General features: G+C 45.5%; 1 protein-coding gene and 1 non-coding gene across 2 annotated transcripts in view; one reads left to right on the plus strand and one right to left on the minus strand.

Moving 5' to 3' along the window:
* Positions 1-18,618: 18,618 nt before the first annotated feature.
* LOC122471054 lies at positions 18,619-18,725 on the minus strand. Its single transcript, XR_006294079.1, has one exon. It is a non-coding gene; the product is annotated as a U6 spliceosomal RNA (small nuclear RNA).
* Positions 18,726-22,992: 4,267 nt separating this feature from the next.
* The window catches only part of MALT1 (MALT1 paracaspase), a 64,895-nt gene continuing 64,124 nt past the window's right edge, over positions 22,993-23,763 (plus strand). Inside the window, 2 exon segments of the mRNA XM_043558989.1 lie at positions 22,993-23,411; positions 23,413-23,429. Coding sequence (XP_043414924.1) covers positions 23,157-23,411; positions 23,413-23,429 — 272 coding nt within the window. The 5' untranslated portion in view covers positions 22,993-23,156.

Below are 23,763 nucleotides of genomic sequence, written 5' to 3' on the forward strand. Positions count from 1 at the left end.
CATTAACAATGAAATAATTTTATTTTCTGTAAATTATACTTCAGTAAAGCTGCTTAAAAAAATGGAACAAAACAGGGGCGTTTGGGTGGCATTTGGGTGGCACAGTCGGTTAAATGTCCGACTTCGGCTTAGGTCATGATCTCTTGGTTCCTGAGTTCGAGCCCCATGTCAGGCTCTGTGCTGACAGCTCGGAGCCTGGAGCCTGTTTCAGATTCTGTGTCTCCTTCTCTCTGCTCCTCTTCCACTCGTTCTCTCTCTTTCTCTCTCAAAATAAATAAACTTTTCAAAATCTTTTAAAAATAGAATAAAACTGTTAATGGATCCCTTACTTATCCTTTTGAAACAATTTTTATTTGTACTTTATTATTTTTATTTTTTCTCCAGCTTTATTGTGGTATAATTTACATATAGCTTGCAAATATTTTCTTTTCTACATAGTACCAGCTGTCTTTTCTCTCTGTTGATTATCTCCCTGGTTGAACAGAAGCTTATTTTGATGTAGTCTCACTAGTGTCTTTTTGCTTTGGTTGCCTGTGCTTTTGGTGTCACATCCACAAAATCATTGCCAAGGTCAATGTCAAGAAGTTTTTCCTCTATGTTTTCCTCTAGGAGTTCGGTTTCATATCTTACATTCAAATCTTTAATCCATTTTTTGCTACTTTTTGTGTATGGTGAAAGATAAGCAGCCAATTTCATTCGTTTGCATGTAGAGATCGTTTTCCCAACACTGTCCTTTCTCCATTGTATGTTCTGGTCAAATATTAGTTGGCTATACATGCATGGGTTTCTTTCTGGGCTTTCTATTCTGTTCCATCGGTCTGTGTGTCTGTTTTCATGCCAATACCATACTGTTTTGATTACTATAGCTTTGTAATATAGTTTGAAATCAAGACATGTGATGCCTCCAGCTTTATTCTTCTTTCTCAAAATTGCTTTGGCTATGTAGGGTCTTTTGTGGTTCCATGTGAGTTTTAGAATTATTTTATGTTTCTGTAAAAAAAAAAAAGTATCCTTGCGACTGTTATAAAGATTGCATTGAGAGGTGCCTGGCTGGCTCAGTCAGAAGGGCATGTGACTCTGTGGGGCACCTGGGTGGCTCAGTCAGTTGAGTGCCAAACTCTTGATCTTAGCTCAGGTCATGATCCCAGCCAGGGTTGTGGGATCAAGCCTGGGATATATTCCCTCTCTCTCTCTCTCTCTCTCTCTCTCTCTCTCTCTCTCTCTCAACTAAAAAAAAAGGAGAAGAAGAGCATATGACTCTTGATCTCAGAGTCGTGAGTTTGAGCCCCACATTGGATGCAGAGGTAACTTAAAAATAAAATCTTTATTAAAAAAGATTGCATTGAACCTATTCAATGCATTTTGACATTTTGACAATACTCATTCTTCTAATCTGTGAACACGAAGTGTCTTTCCATTTGTTTATGTCTGCTTTAGTTGCTTCCTCAGTGTTTCATAGTTTTAAGTGCAGAAGTCTTTCACCTCCTTGATGAAATTTACTCATTAAGTGTTTTATTCTCTTCGGTGCTATTGTAAATGGAGTTGTTTCTTAATTTCCTTTTCAGATAGTTTGTTATTGGCATATAGACATTCACTGATATTTGTCTGTTGATTTTGAATCCTGCAGCTTTACAGAATTCGTTTATTAGTTCTAACAGTTGTGGTGGTTTTTTTTTTTTTTTTGAGGTATCTAGGGTTTTCTACACGTAAGATTACATTATCTGCAAACAGAGATAATTTTACTTCCTCTTTTCCAGTTTGGATGCCTTTTACCTGACCTTTATTCTTGAGTCATGTCAAAAAGCATAGGACCTACTGGATAAACCTGTGACTTTGAACGATTATTTCAGATCTCAATTCCTATGAGCCCAAGAAACAGATACCTCGTGAATAAATCCTCCTGAACATGATAGCCCTCGTGACAGATACCCAGAGAGCCAGAAGTCTAACACAAGAATTATCACCAGCCACCTCGTGTGACACTTGCTCCTTTGACAGTGTCGTTATGCTACCCTCTTATGTAACAAGGCAGCACATGAGCCTGCCCTCCTGCAACGTCAAGGTAGCCAGGGAAATGCTGGGCTCTAAGGAGCTCAGCAAAGCTCAGGAGAAAGAGCTCCTGTGCTAGGCAGGTAGCTTGAAGACCTCAACGCCCAAGATTCTGCATTAGTAACAATAATTTTAAAAGCACAGTGAAAGTCATGTGATCTTAAACCTGGGTTTTTGGCAAACTATTATGTTTCCTGTTCCTACCGATAGTTTTGTGGTCAGTGAAGGGACCAATCAATTCTACCGAATTGATAAATGAGCAGGAAAAGTGGAAGTTCCTTACCTGGAGCAAATTTCACAAAGGCGGTTCCCTCCAAATCATGGCTTTCTGAAGCGTTGTCCTCTCTCCCTTTCTTGAACTCCGGAGTCCTGTCCAAGCTTCACGCACTGAGGTCCTGTCCTTTGTGTGAAAGATTCACGTGGCTCTGTTCGGGGCTCAGTTTTGCCAGACCAGCAAAGTCCTGCCTTTGCTGCCCCCATCAGAGGGATTGTGACCACAGCCCTGAAAACATGGCCCTTCTTTTCCGTTTCACAGATACTTTTCTCCTAAGTTGCCCAAACGTGTCTTCCCAAGGACAGAAAGAGAAGCTTATTCTGGGGTGAAAAACTGGCACCTCTGTCCTGCAAATTGCGACTGCCTGTGACAGTAATGAGGTACCAGCCGGTTACCATCTGGGTGTGTTACACAAGCACTTCTCCATATGCATTTATTTATAAGGGTTAGTTTGAGACCATCTTTTTCCCCTAACTCCCACCCCCACCCCTAAGTGATGGGACCATAGCAGTAGCCCACCAACCTCCTCTATCCAACTCTACTGCTGTCACCACCACAGACAGCCATCAGACCAGTCTTCTAGAAACGCTCTGGTTGTTTCTCATATTTTTCCCTTGCTGATTAATCTTCAATGATTCCCCATTGTTAATGGAGTGAGGCCAAATATCTCGACCCAACACTCCCAAGTCCTCCATTGTCCTGGGATGAGAGCTGACCCGGAAGTAAACTCTGAGGGAACTTCAGGTCATGCTTCTGGAGGACTCTGCTCTTCTACAGGGAGGGTGCAGGCCTTGTCTTCAAACATTCACCCTTCCCTGGGTTCCTCGGCTTTCTTCTCCATGTCAGCCATACCCTCACCCCAGTCGATGGGGAACGATCAGAGCCTCATCAGTGACACAGACTATCAGCGGCACATGTCACTGGCACCTCAGAGACTTCTCAAAGAGGATTTTATCTCACGCTAGCATTAAGCTGGACTATCGCGGACCGTAATACCTTGACCAGTGGGTAGAAATGCTTTCACTGAACTCTGCTGCCCCCGGTAGGTGCTCTGCCCCCACCAGGCCCTTCTCTTCATCCCCCCACCCCAGCCCTGAACACCCCATGTAAATCTCACCTGTGGTATCTTTGCTGACCGGTCCCTCCACCTCCTTCATGGCTCAACCTAAGGGGCACCCTCCCGCCGGCAAGCCCCTAATCCAACATTCCTGCACCTCCCTTCTCTGAGCTGATGTGTTGCGGCACTTTGAGTTCCTTGGATTCTTCAAAACCAGTGTGGTGATGGCAGGCGGGAAGACTGTGCGTGGGTGTGCTCACCTCCTCCCTGGAGATTTTCTCTGGCCAAGAGGCGGAGGAGGAAGCAGCCTCTGACTACTTGCTCTGTGCAATTTTCTCAATGACCTTGTAAAGTCCTGGAGGCCCGAGGCCGTGGTTTCCTGTCTTTGGGATTCCTGTCCAGGATAGCATGACAGATACCATGCCTGTAATGGGCTGTGCCGTGGCTGTGTCTGACGTAGGTGCATCTGTCCAGACTTAGCTGCGACACGTCTGATACTTATTTCCTGGTCCATTTCCATTTCCAGTCTAAAGAAGGTGGAGGATCCCGCTTTTCTAGAAGAGCAAAAGCAACTGCAAAGGCCTTCATGATGACCTAATCCAGCTTCCTCATTTGACCCCAATTACAGATTCTGACAAGGAAAGATTCAGACATAGTCAAAGACTGGGGAGGGGCGTGGAGTGGAGAATAACTCTGCTATCTTCTGACAACGGTGCCATTAAGATAAATCAATTCCAGGGGCGCCTGGGCAGCTCAGTCAGTTAAGCGTCCAACTTCAGCTCAGGTCATGATCTCACAGTCCGTGGGTTCAAGCCCCACATCAGGCTCTGAGCTGTCAGCTCAGCCTGCTTCAGATGCTGTGCCTCCCTCTCTCTCTGCCCCTCTCCCACTCACACTCTGTCTCTCTCTCTCAAAAATAAATAAAAACATTAGAAAAAGTTTTTTAAACAAATCAGTTCCTGATGACGAGCAAATCATTTGTATTGCTGATGAAATAATCCTTACTTGTGCCACAATGCCGGACTGCCCATTGTTCGGCCAGCCCTTTCACTGCAAATAAAATGTCTCAAACCCTAAAAGCGTTAGGGATTCCCTCATTTTAATGTTCCCCCAGACGGGAAAGCTGAAACATTATAACAAAACAAAACAGCTCTACATTTTTTGCATTAACGTAACAACTTACTCCTTTACTTCACTCAAGTTTTGAAAACAAATATCAGTATCAACCCCTTAGTTTCCTCATGGGCTAACTCGCTCTCCAACCAGTCTGTAAGGTGTATGAGAAACACACGCTCACCCGACGCCTCCAGTAGGGAGCACGGCGCCCAGCTGGCAATGGCTCAAACCAATGTCTTTGAACGAATGGGCGAGTGGTAGATGTTACCGTCTTCTCATGTGTGTTGCTCATGCTCTTTCAAAGGACTAACTTACCCAAAGGCGTGTAAAATACACTGCAGTCTATTCTGAGAAGGCGTAGCAGGTGCAACACCAGCCCCAGGAAAGATTGAAAGTTTTGAGATGTCATTCCCTAGAGCTGTTCTTTCAATTCCATTTTCTCCCCCATTTGGGTATTCCCTCTGCCCTTACCACACAGTGTTGTGGGATTTTTCCCCATAATTTTCATACCAATATAGAAGTAGTGATGAGAACAAAACATACAGTGCAGGAGAGTTTCAGCTCATTCTATCCGGAGTTTACACTGACCTTTTTTTTAAAAAAAATTTTTTTTTCAACGTTTATTTATTTTTGGGACAGAGAGAGACAGAGCATGAACGGGGGAGGGGCAGAGAGAGAGGGAGACACAGAATCGGAAACAGGCTCCAGGCTCTGAGCCGTCAGCCCAGAGCCCGACGCGGGGCTCGAACTCACGGACCGCGAGATCGTGACCTGGCTGAAGTCGGACGCTTAACCGACTGTGCCACCCAGGTGCCCCTACACTGACCTTTAAAGCAGTTGGTTTCGTTTTGTTTTTCTTTCTTTTCTTTTTCTTTCTTTCTTTCTTTCTTTCTTTCTTTCTTTCTTTCTCTTTCTTTCTTTCTTTTTCTTTCTTTTTTTTTTTTTTTTGATTCTTTATTTATTTGGAGAGAGAGAGAGGAGAGACAGAATCCCAAGCAGGCTCTGCACTAATGGCATAGAGCACGGCTTGGGGCTCGAACTCATGAACTGTGAGATCGTGACCTGAGCCGAGATCAAGAATTGGATGCTTAACCAACTGAGCCATGCAGGTGCCCCTAAAGCAGTTAGTTTTGAATTTCACCATGCATCTGAATCTCCTGGGGCTCTGTTCAAATGCAGGATTTAGGGACCCATTCCCAGAGATTCGGACTAAGTGGGTCTGAGTTCAAGGCCATATAACTTCATTTTTAACGACAACCCCCTACCCTCACCCCATGCAAGTAGCCAGTGAACCACATGACAAAAATCACGAAGACACCGAAGGACAATCAGCCACCTGTTCACCATGTCATGTAATTAGATTTAGCCCCATATTTCTCTATTCTAGTTCAGACTGGAGTAGAAAAGTCTGTGATAAATATACTCATTATAGTTAGGAACTGCATGACTTAACTTTGGAGAATATTTGCATTTTAAAGAGAATGCAAAGAGCGGCAAGTGCTTACATAAAAGGCATGAAACTCCATTTTGAGACATCACCATCGTTGACGAAAATTAGCAGTAAGAGGACATCCCCTTTAATATTCAAGGTGCTCTTGTACTTTGTAAGTAAGGGATGACTGGTTACCTGATTAGAGAGTCTCTATTTCCTTAGGTTTGTTTATTCAGAGCTATTTCAAGTGTGGGCTTCCCAATCTATTGTGATGGCTTAGGCCACTGGTAAGAATTACTTATGCACTAACTTGTGAAACTCCACCCACTTTCATTAGCATATCCGCCCTAAATGTATGGCCCTGGACACATTTTATCTCTCTGAAACTCCTTGGGTAAATGAGAATAATTATAGCTCCTTTCTTGGGTTGATGTGGGGGTGAGTTACTCATGGACAAGGAAATATGGGTAATTTTTGGAGGGTAATTCGTGTAAAAATTAACGTTGGTCCCAGAAGAAATCTTGAGTATATCTCTCTCCAGCCTTAGAACTCAGCAAGCAATAGTTTTTGCTGTAGATAAATCTTTTCAACCATCCATATGTACACACATGTACCGTATCAGACATTGGCTGATGGTGGAGAATTTCTTCTATCTTGGCTAAGAAAGTGTCAGATGTTTTACTCTTCCACTGATGACTCCTTCCTGAAAGTCTTTTGTGTACCCTCCCCTGTCAGAAGAAATAACTTGTTCTAGAATGTTCTCATGGCATCCGTGTGAGTCTCGTATTTTTCAGATAAATTTCTAGAAATGGAATTGTTAGATCAAACAGTAAGTGCGTTTTTCATTTTGGTAGATACTGTAAAATTGTCCTTCAAATAATTATGCAAATTTATATTCTTCCCAGCAATATATGAGATACCAGATTTTTTTTTTATTATATGAAATTTATTGTCAAATTAGTTTCCATTCAACCCCCAGTGCTCATCCCAAAAGATGCCCTCTTCAATGCCCATCACCTACCCTCCCCTCCCTCCCACCCCCCATCAACCCTCAGTTTGTTCTCAGTTTTTAAGAGTCTCTTATGCTTTGGCTCTCTCTCCCACTCTAACTTCTTTTTTTTTTTTTCTTTTTTTTCCTTCCCCTCCCCCATGGGTTTCTGTTAAGTTTCTCAGGATCCACATAAGAGTGAAAACATATGGCCAGATTTGAAACACAATATAGTAGCAGAATTTTTTATTTGCTAATCTAATAGTTGGATTAGTATTAATCTATTATTTAAGTGCATTTCTGTCATTTAAAAAGAAGTGTCCCATTTCAATGATTTTTGTCTGTGAATTATCCATATTCTTTGCCCATCTTTCTGTTGATAATTCATCTTTTTAAATTATGAGTACTTTATATGTGAATAGTACCCCTTGTCCTAATATACTTACCAGTTTGTCACTTGCATCTTGCACCATGCTATTTCTCCGCGAACAAAATCTTCATTTGTGTGTACATAAATTCACCAATCTTTTCTTTCAAATCTTCTGAGATTTTTCATATTCAGAAGGCCCTTTCTACTCTCAATGTAAAGACATTCTCCTGAATTCTTTTCCTATATTTTTATGGTTTCACTTTTTAAAATATTCTCAGGGCTCTGGGGTGGCTCAGTCGGTTGAGCATCATCTCTTGATTTCAGCTCAGGCCGGGCTCGCAGGGTTGGTGGGATCAGGTCCCGCATTGCCGGGCTCTGTGCTACCAGCACGGAGCCTATTTGGAATTCCCTCTCTGCCCCTCCCCCGCTCACGCACACGCTCACACATACACACGTGAGCACACTCTCTCCTCAAAATAAAAATAAGCTTTAAAACAATACATAAAAATAAAATAAAATAGTATCTAAAATTTTGATACAGTTGGAACTTCCTTTAGTGTGATGCACGACTTAAGGAAATAATTTTTTTTTTCCCATTTGTCTCAACACCCAACTAGTCAAAATCAAATTTCTCCCACTGATTCAAAATGCCATCTTCATTATAATTTAAGTTCTCGTCTATTTTGGGTTTCTCTTACAGTCCTGTATTCTGTTCCATTGACCTGCTTACCCATGTGTGATGTGAAACCACATGAGTACTTACGGCTTCTTAAATCTGTTTTGATATTTGAAAAGGGCTGGTCTCTTCTCATTACTCTTGTTTTTCAAAAACGTCCTGGTTGTTTCCTATTTACTTCTCCACATGAACTTTATAATCATCCTGTCTCGTCCCCTCTGCCAAAACCCTGCTGGTGATATGATCAGATCAGAACTTCAGCAAGATCATTCTGGCTACAGTGCAAAGAAGCATGCACGGGGGACGACCAGCATGATGCTGTCATAGGAGTTCACGAGAGAGATGAGGGTACCTTGGCCCGGGATGGTGGCAGCAGAGACAGAAACGAAAGAGGATCGAGTGCCATGGAGGAATAAAAAGTGGTTGGTGATGAATATGTTTAGGAAGAGGGGCGTGGTTTCCCAGCCTTGCCTGAAGCAACCCTGAGATTTGGTCCGGTTCTATGTAGGCCCCAATCTGGATCAATCCAAGGATGCAGGGTTAGTTTGAGAGTTGTCCTGAAAATCAGGGTTCTCTCGGGAAAAGACACAGATAGAGCTCCTCATAAGGAGATATCGTGGGTTCAGACAGGACACCCCAAAGTGAACTGCCTCCCCCTATCGTCAGGAATTAGGCACCAGGAATACCAGACCGGCTTCTAGAGCATCCCACAGGCCGTGGGGTGCACCCAAGTGGCATTAGTGTAATCTTAGACATTCTGTCATATCACATTTGAGGCCTGCAGATCCAACTTGTGGTTAGTGAAGAAAAAAAAGATGATGGTTCAAAAGTTTTCCTTTCTTCAGCTCTCAAAAAGTTAAACATAATTACTCCTAGGTAAATACCCACAAGAGTCGGAAGTTGGGACTCAACGAGATCCTTGTACAATAAGGTTCACAGCAAAACTGCTCCCCATATCCAAAAGATGGAAACAGCCCAAGTATCCACCATCAGATGCATAAACAAAATGTGGCATATACATACAATGGAGTATCGTTCAGCTTTCAAAAAGTAGAACGTTCTGAAAATGCTACAACATGGATGAACCTAGAAAGTGTCATGTTAAGTTACACAAGCCAGAAATAAACAGACAGATATTGTATGATTCAACTTACATCAGGAATCTAGAATAGGCAAATTCATAGAAACAGGAAGCTGCAAGGAGGTCACCAGGGATAGGGGGAAAGGGAGAAATGGGAAGTTACTCTGTAGCAGATACAGAGCTTCTGTTTGGGATGATGCGAAAGTTCTGGGAATAGATTGTGGCTACGGTCGCCCAAAACCGAGAACTTAATGCCACCGAATTGTACACTTACAAATGGTCACAATGGTAAATTTTTGTATTATGTATATTTTACCAAATTTGAAAAGAATGTGTTTTTTTAAAGCTTTCTTTTCTGATGAAAGAACGTGTCACCACCAAGGCACATTACACTCATATAATTATGGTTATATATATATTTTTTAATTTTTTTTGTTTATTTTTTTAAACGTTTATTTATTTTTGAGACAGAGAGAGACAGAGCATGAACGGGGGAGGGGCAGAGAGAGAGGGAGACACAGAATCAGAAGCAGGCTCCAGGCTCTGGGCCATCAGCCCAGAGCCCCACGTGGGGCTCGAACCCACGGACCGCGAGATCATGACCCGAGCCGAAGTCGGACGCTCAACCGACTGAGCCACCCAGGCGCCCCTAATGTTTATTTATTTTTGAGACAGAGACAGAGCGTGAGCAGGGGAGGGGCAGAGAGAGAGGGAGACACAGAATCCGAAGCAGGATCCAGGCTCTGAGCCATCAGCACAGAGCCCGACGCAGGGCTCAAACCCACGAACTGTGAGATCGTGACCTGAGCTGAAGTCGGATGCCCAACCGACGGAGCCACCCAGGCGCCCCTATGGTTATATATTGTATTAGCTGTCTGAGATCTAGGTACTATAGTGTAGGCCATACACCTTCTCACCCCAAACAATGCAAAATATTTTGGGAAACAAACTACATAGCCCACATCTCCGGAAATCCCCTCCCAAGCAGCTAACCACAAAGGGAGGAAACATAACAGGGTGAAACCAAAAGTTTGCAGTCAAAACTCAGAGTCCATGTTATTTCATTCGCTGCTAGATAGACGCAATGCAACTGGGCACTCAGGAATGATACGATTCGAGCCTTTAAGCTTTCTCTGCCTCGATCTTTCTTTACTCCATATTTTAGGGATACGCCTGTTCCCAAATATCTTGTGAAGCAAGTAGGTCTAAAGCATTCAATTAAACAGAAGATGTTTAAAACTCACTTGACCAATGACCTAAACATTAAGTCACCAGAGTTAGGAGCATCCACTGCTGAGTTCTGAAGACCACTGCGGATGAAGCTGAGTTACGGTTGGTCCAACTGATGTTACAAATGACCTCGGGCTCAAGGCTGTAGAGCTGCCAATACTATTTCCAGGCAGAAACAAAAAACAAAACAATTTCTTCCAGAGACACCCTTAATGGAATATGTCATAAAACGGCAGAACATCTAAATGGAATAATGAGCAACCCATAGAGTGAATAGTAACATGCTATCCAGAAAAAGAACACTGGTTAATATTGGTTAATATTGTACAAATAAGTGGATATGAGTTACTTACAGTGATAAAATCCTCTGGCAAAAAATTTCTAGAAGCAAAGTCCATCGTTGTCAAAACTTAGAAGCAACCAAGCTGTCCTTCCATAGGTGGGTGGAAAAATAAACTGTGGTACATCCAGACAGTGGAATATTATTCAGCACTAAAACGAAATCAGCTATCAAACCATGAAAAGGCATGGAAGGGCCTTAAATTCATATTATCAAGTGAAAGCCAACGTGAAAAGGCTACATACTGTATGATTCCAATGATATGACATTCTGGAAAGGGCAAAACCATGGAGACAATAAAAAAAAAAAAATCAGTAGTGGGGCACCTGGGTGACTCAGTCGGCTGAGCGTCCAACTTCGGCTCAGGTCATGATCTCGCGGTCCGTGAGTTCGAGCCCCGCGTCGGGCTCTGGGCTGACAGCTCAGAGCCTGGAGCCTCCTTCAGATTCTGTGTCTCCCTCTCTCTCTTACCCTCCCCTGTTCATGCTCTGTCTCTCTCTGTCTCAAAAATAAATAAACGTTAAAAAATTTTTTTTTAAAAATCAGTAGTTGCCAAAGATGAATAGGAACACGGATTTTTTAGGGCAGTGAAAATACTCTGTATTATAATGCTGGGTATATGTCATTATACATTTGTCTAAACCCATGGAATATACAACACCAAGCGTGAATTTTAAAGTAAACTATGGAATTTTTTTAATGCTTATTTATTTATTTTGAGAGAGAGAGCAAAGGAGGGAAAGAGAGAGAGTTAGAAAGAGAATCCCAAGCAGGCTCCTTGCTGCCAGCTCAGAGCCTGAGGCAGGGCTCGATCTCACCAACCATGAGATCATGACCTGATCTGAGCTGAAATCAAGAGTAGGACGCTCAACCGACTGAGCCACTCAAGCACCCCTAAACTATGCACTTTTGGTGCTTATGATACAACACAGTAGATTCATCAGTTCTAACAAATGCATCATTCTGGTGAGTGATGTTGATAATGGGGAAGCTATATAGGTGTGGGGACAAGGGGTATGCAGGAAATCTCTGTATCTGCCTCTGTTTTGTTGTAAACCTAAAACTGCTCTTTAACAAATGAAGTTAAGGGGCACCTGGATGGCTTAGTCGGTTACGCATCTGACTTCGGCCCAGGTCATGAACTCATGGTTCATGAGTTCGAGCCCCACATCAGGCCCTCTGCTGTCAGCTTGAAGCCTACTTTAGGTCTTCTGTTTCCCTCTCTCTGCCCTTCCCCCGCTTGTGCTCTCTATCTCTCTCTCAAATAAATAAACTTAAAAAAAAAAAAATACACCACACCAAAATACGCCACTTGGGCATAATGATTATTTTAAGCTGAAGACATTTGAGACTCAGCAGATGCTCTAAGAACTTCCCCTATCAGACTAAAAGCAGGAACTTCTGGGAAGTAAGGATGCCATAAATTCCTCTTCAGGGCCCATCTACTCCCAGAAGGGAGAACATGAATTAAACTTCCTCCAAATCCCTTCTCCAGGACAGTTCTATGACCCTGAAGATGGAAAGACCACTCATACCTATACAGACACACTTTATCACACACTTCTTTTCCTCATCTTGTTTCCTAAAACCCGTCTGCCTTTCCTAAAGAAACCTATTTGCAAAGTTACAAATCTTTTCTAAGAGTGACTTACTTACCATTTTTGACGCTACCTTTTTCTCCCATTTTCATAATGTTTCTACTGTAAATTTCAAAAGGGATCTTAAGGGTGGGTGGCTTAGTTGGCTAAGCACCAGACTCGATCTAGGCTCAGGTCACGATCTCACGGTTTGTGAGATCGAGTCCCAAGACAGGTTCTGCACTGATTAACTCAGAACCTGCTTGGGATACTCTGTCTCTCCCTCTCTCCCTGCCCCTTCCTCCCTCACATACTCTCCTCTCCCTCTCTTTCTCTCTTTCTCAAAATAGATAAATACTTAAAAAAAAAAAAAAAGGATCCTAAAAAAAAAAGAAAACCTATTTGTTCTTCCCATAAGAAGCCTTTTCTCCCCCCCTCCCTTTCTTCTACTAAGTTCAGTATATGAATCCTTTAACCATTTAATAAACCAGCTCCTTTCTTTGATGGTTCTCCTGTGCATGCAAAATAAACCTTTTCTACTGTTCATTTGTCTTTCGTCGGTGTCGTTTGCTGGCCCCAAGTACTGAACCTAGGAGGGTAGAAGACAGTTTCCTCCCTCCCCTACTGCAAAAAAGGGAATTTGTTGGCTCAGCCGACTGAGCTGCAGGAAAGGCAGATGTGAGCCGGGCTCAGGCACCACAGTCAGAGACTGGGGCACCAGTGATCCTTTCTTCTCAGTGTACCAGTCACTTTTTTCCACCTGCCACATTACTGCCTGCTTCCACGCAGCTGTTGGGGACACGGCCACCAAACAGCTCAGATTTACACCTCACAGCATTGCCACATGACACAGCCTGGAACCCTCTTCATCTGGTCGAAGGTCAGAAACTCCAGGGACTGGCCAAGTTTGGGGAAGATGCCTTTCCAGACAATCACTGAGTTAAAGAAACAGATGGGTAAGAGTCTGGGGGGCTCCCACTGAACCACACATTGAGAAGCAGTATTTCTGAGACAGGAGTTCTATTCCAGGCAGACGGAACAATGGCCTTCCAGACAGCGTTGCGAAGACCTCAGAAACAGTGGCCTCACGTGGCTCCCTTGGCATAGGAATCCCCCATTTCTTGGGCATCTTGAATCCCTGGATTTCTCTGCTAACTGAGTTGGCAGGCGTGGGTGGGGAGCAGCGGAATCAAGCCATGAATCACAGCCAGTCCACATGGAGTCTTTTTTTTTTTTAGCTTGTCAACAACGCTCAACTCCCAGAGGGTTGGACCCTTCTCGATTCTGTCTTGCTTTTACTCAATTTCTGGAGCAACGTCGGCTGGTATTCTAGGCTCCCATCTTCTCTACTATGTATGTCCTAAGTTTCCGCCCCCCGCCTCCGTACTCCCTCGGTTCCGTGTTATTTGTCTTAGAAACTCAGACCCCAAACTAAACTGTGCTGTGCTCCTCCTCTCCGGAGTGGCTCTTGGATTACCAAATTATCAAATTAACGGGAACGAGGACGGAGGGAAGATCAGTCCTCATTCCCCCACACCGTGCCCACTGCCAGCTGCCTTCATCTCGTCTCTCGGCTGGCTCGCTTCCCCTTCTGCTGAGACCCATCCTGCACTGTTACCCATAAAAGAACGTAAGAGAAGTGTCTCTACGTTGTGAAGACTGTGTGACACGCCCTTCAAAGCTTTAGGGAGATAAATTTAGACATAAAACAGGAAGTAATTCTCTGTGTGGCTGAGAGTGATCTAAGGGAAGTTATTGCCCCAAGATATTTTAAAGCCAAGGTGTGGGGGAGTAGTTCTTAAAGACTCAGGTGGATCGGAATCACCTGGGAGGCTGTTAAACTGCACATTGTTGGTCCCATCCCAGAGTTTCTAGTCTGTAGGTTTGGAGTGGGGCCTGAGAATTTGCATTTCTAAAAAACCGACGCTGTTGGTCCAAGGACCACAGACCGAGAACTACTATGTAGAGGTTCAAGAGGGGCAGGAAACCTCTCTAGGCCACAGGGCTCTCCTCTGAAACTGAAGGTGTTGGGCTAGGTCACCCAAAGTTCTCTTTAGCGCTGACATTCCACGCGTACAGCGTTAAGCGGGAGACGACGTGTGTACTTGCGTGAAGCTATTCTCATTAGCACGAAATAACCATTGATTACCTATATCATAAAGATATCATAAAAATTTCCAGGAGAGGGGAGCCTGGGTGGCTCAGTCAGTTAAGCGGCCGACTCTTGGTTTCGGCTCAGGTGACGATCTTCCGATTTCATGAGTTCGAGCCCCGAGTCTAGCGCTGTGCTGGCAGCGTGGAACCAGCTTGGGATTCCCTTTCTCTCCCTCTCTCTCTCTGCCCCTCCCCGAGCCGTGCTGTCTCTGTCTCTCTTAAAATAAATAAATAAATAAATAAATAAATAAATAAATAAATAAACTTTACACAATTTCCAGGAGCTTAAGAGTTCTGCTCTACATACAGCAAAACCCCACGAAATAAAATTCATTACGGTCACCGGTGACAAATTTAAATTATAGAGTATTTTAAATAAATGCCCTTATTCATATCCATATTCATAATTCACTGTGAATTATTCATAGTGCCAACTAGCCTCCTACAAAAATGTTTCAAAGAAAAGTTTTCACCGACAAGGCTTTACAGAACAAATGAATAATGAGCATACAAGGCTTAGCATGTAACTAATGTTTTAAAGGCCTTAAATATGATTTAAGCTATTGGTCAACTAAACAGGTACTTCTTCTCACCTTTCCTCTAACAAATAAATATTACTCGCATTTTAATTTAATACTATGTCCATTCAGCTGAAATAGCCATGCTTGTTCCCAAAATCTAATTTTAGCAAATAACAAATATGGTACAACTTGCTCTGTCAGTCATTTAAACCTTGCTCCTCTGCCTCACACTAATGAATTGCATTTACATGTTAATTGGCTTAACTTGATCCTGGAGCAGCTGCAGTTACCCTCCCTGGCTGGTCTTTGATCACATGTTCTTCTCCCTCTAGCACCTAGTGCCTTTCTACTCAAAACCTCAGGATGGAAGGGGACTTAGCGTCTAGTCCCCTCCCCCAGTCCGACCCACCAAATATGTGTTCAGGATACTATCCCAAGGAATTCCCAAACTCAAAGCCATCAGGAACTTTGAATCCATCACTCATCTTTGGGAAAGTCTGCTAAGGTCCTCCATCAGTCACCCCAGAAGACAGAACAGGTCACCTCTGGAGGCAAATGCAGTTAACCTCCTTTCTACCTAAGTGGGTTCACATGCAGGGGTTAATGTCATTAACTAGGTAGGTGTGGTCGTGGCTGCCACATTTTTTTTTTTAATTTTTTTTTTTCAACGTTTATTTATTTTTGGGACAGAGAGAGACAGAGCATGAACGGGGGAGGGGCAGAGAGAGAGGGAGACACAGAATCGGAAACAGGCTCCAGGCTCTGAGCCATCAGTCCAGAGCCTGACGCGGGGCTCGAACTCCCGGACCGCGAGATCGTGACCTGGCTGAAGTCGGACGCTTAACCGACTGCGCCACCCAGGCGCCCCTGCTGCCACATTTTTTAAAATGTATCAATTATACCATTGGTATCCAGGAAATAATCATGCCTCCATTGCTCAGATTCGTTTAACTTTCTGGGCCCACCATTCCTAATCCTAGTTTATTTCTCTTTCTTCCTGGCCCATCTCTAGGTCTTTGATAAGTCCCTGGAAAACTATTTAGCTGTAATACGCTGACAATAGAGAAATCCTAAGATCCAAAACCTTTCTTTGAGGACACCTGGGTGGCTCAGTCAGTTGAGCGTCCAACACTTGACTTCAGCTCAGGTCATGATCCCAGGGTCATGGGAACAAGCCCTGCATTGGGCTCTGCACTGAGCCTGGAGCTTGCTTGGGATTCTCTTTCTCCTTTTCTCTCTCTGCCCCTCTCCCCCACTCATGCCCGCTCTCTCTCTCTCTCTCTCTCTCTCTCTCTCTCTCTCTCTCTCCCTCTCTCAGAAACAAAAACTTTGCCTTGCTACTTTCTCGTGTTTATATAATTTATCTTTCCAACAAGACCGTAAGTTCCTAGGAAACACAGATTCTGTTTTATATTTTGTTTCCCTTGACAGCTGTGTCTGAAGGGATAGCCAGGATCTGAAACTCCAGGTCCCCTTGCCAGTCAATGTCTGGTTGGTTCCCAAGGGCCACATAAATGGAAGAGGGGAATGTTATACATGGGACATTAAAGGCCCTTACCACCACTGAGTGAGGGACGCCAAAATCCTTATGGCGGGAATCTATGTTGATGAAATGACACAGACTAATAGGGAACCACTACTTTGCAGTGAGGCCTAGAGCAGATTGGCCCCGTCTGTTCTCTCCATACTTCCTGTCTTTAGATGCCCCCCTCATCCCACATTGCCTTTCAGCTTCATGACTAAATCCCCATCCCCCCCCCTGGTCTAGTTGGCCTTGGTTCCAAGGACCAAGGGTCGGAGTCAGGCATTCGCAAACAAAATAGCAGGATACAACAGGACCTAATAAGCAGAGTGAGCCAGCATTTGTATAGAACAGAAATACAAATAGTAAGGAAGAGAAAAGTGACAAAAGATTGGCTGAGGGTTAAGTCAGGATCACTCAGAGGATAGTGTGTGCCTACCATCTCGATGTTCTTTTAAGGTAAGCTGGCCAATTTTTCCTGCACCAGCAGTATGGTCCCTTGATTGAGGTACTCTCAACGGCCCTGGTTCTTTGGGACCCTGGCTGAGCAGGTCAGCTCTGAGCCCCTCCTGGGGAGGAAGGGGAACTCAAAGGCGGACTGGGGACAGGGCAGGGAGCACTGTCCATGGTAGGAGCCAGACGCCTACAGGAAGAATAAAGAGCCTTTCTCTTGTAAGAGTGAGCCTACTGGATGGACCCCTTTCTCCTGGGCCCTCTACTGGTCTTTGCTTCTCCCACTTTTAATATTCTGACTCTGTGGAAGTAGAGAGAAGGAATCCAAGTGGCCTTTGGCCCCTTGTCTGTCATCAGAAGTCCATCTTGCACTATGCCCTTGATTGCATCATTCTCATACAGAAATACTTGTTCTCTAAAGGTGGAATGAAAGGCAGAGATTGTGGGGTGTGCCCAGAGCAAAGATTCTCACCTTAGCTTGCATATTAGAATCAGAAGCAGAATTCAGAAAGAATCTCAGGGACCAGGCAGCATCCCCAAGCCAATTAAATAAGAATCCTGGGTGTTAACACCCAGACATCAGAGTACTGTAAAACTCCCCAAATAGTTCTAATGTGTAGTCAAGGCTGAGCCTCACTGCCCTGGAGATTAAGCCTCCCTTCTTAAGCCTGACTGTACATTAAAATAACTTGAGGGAGGGGCGCCTGGGTGGCGCAGTCGGTTAAGCGTCCGACTTCAGCCAGGTCACGATCTCGCGGTCCGGGAGTTCGAGCCCCGCGTCGGGCTCTGGGCTGATGGCTCAGAGCCTGGAGCCTGTTTCCGATTCTGTGTCTCCCTCTCTCTCTGCCCCTCCCCCGTTCATGTTCTGTCTCTCTCTCTGTCCCAAAAATGAATAAACTTTGAAAAAAAAAATTTAAAAAAAAAATAAAATAATAAAATAAAATAAAAAATAAAATAACTTGAGGGATATGAAAACCTACTGCTGCCCCACCTGAGACCAATTAAAATTAGAGTCTCTGAGGACTATAGCCGGGTGTCAGCATGTCTCTAAGGTTCCTCGGGTGACTCTTTTTGTGTGTACGTAGTAAACCATGTACAACGTAAGATTTACCATTTTCGCCATTTTTTAAGCATACAACTCAGCGGCATTAAGTCCTTTGACAATGTTGCGCAACTGTTGTCATTGTCTATTTCCAGAACTTTCTCATTGCCCCAAACAAAAAAGTGTATCCATCAAACAATGACTCCCCATTCCCTTCTCCCCCGCAAGCCCTAGTAACCTCTATTCTACCCTCTGTCTCTGTGAATTTGTCTCTTTTAGGTACCTCGTATAGTTAGAATCATGCAGTATTTATCCTTTTGTGACTGGTTTATTTCGCTTACGCGTCATGCTTTCTAACTTCATCCGTGTTGTAACATGTGTCAGTATTTCCTACCTTTTCAAGGCTGAATAATATTGTACTGCCTGTATATACCACATTTTGTTTATCAATGCATTTGTTAATGGACATTTGGACCGTCCGCCTCTTGGCTACTGTGAATAATGAGGCTATGAATCTGTTTGAGTCCTGCTTTCCATTTTTTTGGCTAGAGACCCAGAAGTGGGTGTGCTGGATCATGAGGTAACGGTAGGTCTAACTTTTTTCCGATTTCATTTTGATATAATTGATGCACCGCACTGTAGAAGTTTAGGGTGTACAGCATGATGATCTGACATATATCGAATGATTAGCACAAGAAGTTTAGTCAACATCCATCATCACACACAGATGCAAAAGAAAAATACAAAACGCTTCACAAATCTGCGGCAATCCTTGCTCAGGGGCCATGTTCATTTTCTCTGTATTGGCCCAATTTTAGTGTAGGTTTATGCTTTTTGATGAACTGCCATGCCCTCGTGTGATTCTTAAGTCTAGCCAAAGCTGAGAAACACCAGTGTTCCTCCCACATCCTAGGAGAGCACTGATTGGCAGTTGGTAAATATTATTGAATGACTTCCTTCATAAATTGCATTGTAGCCCCATGCAGTTGTTTTTGTCACAAAGTCAAAAGACTATTGGGTGGATTAATGGTACTCTTTTTGAAAACCCCAACCCCGACAGTCTCATGGCCATGAGACCTAGCACCTCAACTGCTGTTCCCACCTTCAGCTGAACTGCGTCCCCCACAATTTGTTGGTAATGACCATTTGAATACAAGAGTTTCTGAATGATTGCTTTGAAGGTCATGAATTAGAACTGCTTCAAGACTTTTCATATCACAATGCCACATCTATTATGACACGTGAAATTATTTCTATCATAATACCAGTGCTCAGATACGTTTTCTCGAATAGAAAGGAAAGGTGGTGATATCAGCATGACATGTATTCATAAAGCACTGCTAAACTATCTGTTGATAGCTGAACTCATCGGAGTCCAAGAGCAGCGGGATGAATGAATGGGGCACAGAGGATTTTTAGGGCAGTGAGAACACTCTGTATGACACCATAATGGCGGATACATGTTACTATACGTTTGTCTAAACCCACAGAATGTACCACACCAAGAGTGAACTCTGATTTAAACTATGGACTAAGGGTGATTATGTGTCAGTGAAGGTCCGTCAGTTGTAACAAATGTACCACTCTGCTGCAGGATGATGACAAGGGGGGAGGTTGTGCATGTGTGGGAGCAGAGCGTATATGGGAAATCTCTTTTCCTTCCCCTCAGTTTTGCTGTGAATCTGAAACTGCCCCCTTCCCCTCCCCCCCAAAACAAGCCTTAATAAATACTACCCTTTAACAGTATTTGGCACAGAGCCTGGCACAAGGTAGGCATCCAGTAAATATTCGTTAATGATTGAACGAATGAATGGATGAATCAAACAATCAATCAATCAATTCAGGCAAGTAAATGTTGTCTTTACCGTGGATGATTCATCATGATGGAAAGGTACGGAATACTATTACAACCACCTAGTCACTATTTCAAAGTTGACATCAGAACGGGAAAATTCCCCTAACCCTTTGGGAGATGGCAACAAGAAGGGTCTGCGGTGGATGTAGAGAGCCTTATGTCTGACGGTGCACCGGGTGGGCTCAACGCAGAGCTGAGTCGGAGGTCATGAGGGTTGCTGGTATGGAATAAGGGCGAAAGAGAAGGGATGCCATTTAAGTCACAAGACTCCTGTTTCCTTCCCCTCTGCTGTATACCGATCCCAACACCTGCAGGGCTTCTCCCACCCTGGGCCCTTGAAAACCTGTCCAGGTATGAAATAATGTGTTGTTCCGGCATTTTTTTAAAGTACCATCTAGACTCAAATTGTGTAAAGGAAAGGAAACCTGTGAGTCAGTTTCCAGATTTGTATTTGCAAGATTACATCAATGAATTTCCATAGAAAGAAACCACAAGTTTCTTGCAGATTGTCTGGATTCACAAAGATGTACGTCACTTTCAACAAATGAGGAAGAACTCTTAAGTAGATCCTCTGAAGATGTGCATGAACTTTTAAGGTGCGTCTAAAAGCCAGATCTCCACTCTCAATTTTTCTCTTAACCTGTGTAAGATTGTGATGGCTGGTCTAGGAAAAGAAGCTAAATTGCTCTTCGTTATTTTGTTCCCAAAATTAATGTGGCAATTTTGAGAGTACTGATACACCCTGCATCTACTTCTCCCAGACACTCCTTGTATGTATACATCAGCATCTCTAATTTAATTCTCGTAACATCATTTGAAGCAGGTGCTATTATCTGCCGCTCCTTACAGAGGTAGAAACTGAAGCTGAAAGGTTAAGGAACTTGCCTAAAGTCACGTCACCAAGTGGCAGCATCAAGATTCAAATTCGGGGTTAATTCTGGGGCGCCTGGGTGGCTCAGTCGGTTGCGCGTCCGACTTCGGCTCAGGTCACGATCTCACGGTCCGTGAGTTCGAGCCCCGCGTCGGGCTCTGGGCTGACGGCTCAGAGCCTGGAGCCTGCTTCCGATTCTGTGTCTCCCTCTCTCTCTGCCCCTCCCCCGTTCATGCTCTGTCTCTCTCTGTCCCAAAAATAAATAAACGTTGAAAAAAAAATTAAAAAAAAAATTGGGGTTAATTCTAAAGGCTCTGTTTTTCCTATTAGACCACTATGTTCCTTAAGAGAACCCCAGGGGGTGAAATTACACAATAAAAATATTAATGTTTGATCAGGAGGAGAAAAAGACCAATCATAAAATGTAACGTCAGTTCAAAGTAGAGGCTGAAGGGTGGCGGCTGGAATGACTGAATAGGTTATACAACTGCAAGGCAGGAGGCCCCCTGGCTGGCTTAGTCCATACAGCACACAATTCCTGATCTCAGGATCAAGAGTTCAAGCCCCACATTGGGGGTGGGGCCTACTTTTTTTTTTTTTTATTTTTTTTTTTCAACGTTTATTTATTTTTGGGACAGAGAGAGACAGAGCATGAACGGGGGAGCGGCAGAGAGAGAGGGAGACACAGAATCGGAAACAGGCTCCAAGCTCCGAGCCATCAGCCCAGAGCCTGACGCGGGGCTCGAACTCCCGGACCGCGAGATCGTGACCTGGCTGAAGTCGGACGCTTAACCGACTGCGCCACCCAGGCGCCCCTAAGAAAATAAAGTTTCCACATGTGAAACAGGACCCAGTCTGGAGTGACATGAGGTAGGCAGTCCTCCTGGCGGGAGACGAGAAACTGAGGAAGAGACGGGAGGGACTGACACCAGTCAGTATCTAGCTGAGCTGTATTGGATGAAGAAGCACCTGACCAAACTGGGAAGGAGCCTCACTGGGTAAATAAGATAGATGTGCGTTTCACCCCTACGCACCTATGAGAAGCTGCATAAGCCACATCTTGCACACAGCAGACTTAGAAACAAGAAGTCTGTTGAGTCTCAACTAATAAAGGCTAGACAGATAAAACCTCAAAGACTTGATTTCCCTAATTGGCACATGCAGCTAGTAGACGCTCATAAGATACACGTTCAGTGTCTAAAAACAAAACAGGACAGCACTAGAAGTGATTGGGAAGGATTGACCAAGTCAAACTGAATGTGAAACAAGCTTTTGCATTTGTAAGGATAATAGCTAGCATTTATGATCTACTCTGTGACAAGCCGAGTTAAATGCTTTACATAATCAACTCCTTGACTCTGGTAACAACTCCATATATACCACGACATTTTCAGTCCCATTTTAACAGATGAGGCAGAGAATTATTAAGATGACGCAGAGAATTAAGTAACTTGTTCACGGTCATAGAAACTAGAATCGAGCAGATCTTTCTGGATCTAAAAAGGTCGTGCACTTAGCCATTATACTGCATTCTGAACTCCGAATTTACATCGGATGAAAAAGTATAGTGACTGCTTGTGCTCAAATGTGATGGAGACTGTATGGAACAACTACGTAGCCAGAAGAAAGGGAGAATTTGGGTGCCCAAATTGCTATAAAACATCCTGGTGTCCTGTGTGATGAAAACATTAATGGCACCAGAAATCGGGCCAGGAAGCCTTGTGTACCTGGCGGGTTTCATAAGTAGTTTGCCTGTTTTTGCCCCAAACTATCCCGTAGTTGTCTGTGGGTGGCAGTCCGACTCGGAGGAAACCAGGCAATTCCTGCTAAAAACAATCAATCATCTCCAAGATCTGCAGCCCAGTTTACAAAAAAAAAAAAGTCTGGGCACAGATTTCGAGCAAATTTCCTTTAGGTATCTGGACGTCTAGGAACCACTGCCCTTAGCCACGCCGTACACATCAAAGCCTAAAACGAGGTCGCCAAGCGCGGGTGCCGGTAGCGCCGCCGGACACAACGCAAGTCACCGAGTCAGCTGAGCGCGACCGGGGGTGGGGGGATGGGGGGCCGGCGATGGAGAGCCGCGTGCTTCCCTCTCCGGCGTGAGGCAATCCTCCTCCCACGGTCTCGGGAAGCCCCGACGTAGCACGCTTCCTCGCCGGAGCGCAGCCGCCCGAGCGTAGCTCCTCCACCGCTTCCTCCCCCGGCTGCAACCACCCGACCCTCCCGGCTCAGCCCCGACTCCACCTCTCCGGCCTCGGTGCGCGCGCCGCCGCGAGCGGGCGGAGGCGGCCAAGGCAAAGGAGACGCGCGGGCGCGCGTACGCGCGCAGGGGGGCGGCCCCGCCCGAAGCCCCGCCCCCTCGGCACGGCCGGCGCGCCCCGCCGGCCCGGCTCCCCGAGGCAAACCTGTCTCGGCCGGGCGGGGAGCAGAGCTTCCTCCTCTGAGCGCGGTGCGTCGTCGCCCGATTAGTCCTTCCGCCCCTGCCTCCGCGGCGCCGGGGCCGGCGAGGGAGCGAGCGGAAGGTGCGCTGGAGCCGAGGCCCGCGATGCGGCCGGCGGGAGCCGCGGCCGTCGCGGGGTCGTCGGCGCGGGACGCGTCGCTGTGCGGGGAGCTGCTGCAGGCCCCGCCGCCCCCGGCCTCGCAGCCGCCTCCGGCCGCGCCCTCGGGCCCGCCGCTCCCCGCTCCGAGCGCGACCCTCAACCGTCTTCCGGAGCCGCTGCTGCGGAGGCTCAGCGGGAGCCTGGACCGAGCGCCCGAGGGCCGGGGCTGGAGGAGGCTGGCCGAGGTGGCGGGGAGTCGGGGGGCGCCTCCGGCTCAGGTGAGGGACGAGGGCGCGGGGGGCGTGGGGGCAGGGGCGGGGTCACGCGGGGCGGGCTGGGGCCGGGGGCGCGCGGGGGAGCGAGCGGGCACGCGAGTTGGGGGGGTGGGGACCGCCGCTCCGGGCGCTGGGGTGCGGCAGGGGTCGCCCGCGTGGAGGGGGCGCAGAGGGGAGATCTCTCGTCGGGAAAGTCGTGGGAATGCCAGAGACTGGAGGTTGGACCCTCCTCCCCTTGAGCTGAAAGGGAGAAGTGGAGATCGACCCGGGGGGGGGGGGGGAGGGTTGGAGAGGAGGAAATCTGTCTGGAAACCACTAGGATAGGGCAGTCATTCCA

This window comes from Prionailurus bengalensis, chromosome D3, assembly GCF_016509475.1.
Source record: "Prionailurus bengalensis isolate Pbe53 chromosome D3, Fcat_Pben_1.1_paternal_pri, whole genome shotgun sequence".
Classification (NCBI taxonomy): domain Eukaryota; kingdom Metazoa; phylum Chordata; class Mammalia; order Carnivora; family Felidae; genus Prionailurus; species Prionailurus bengalensis.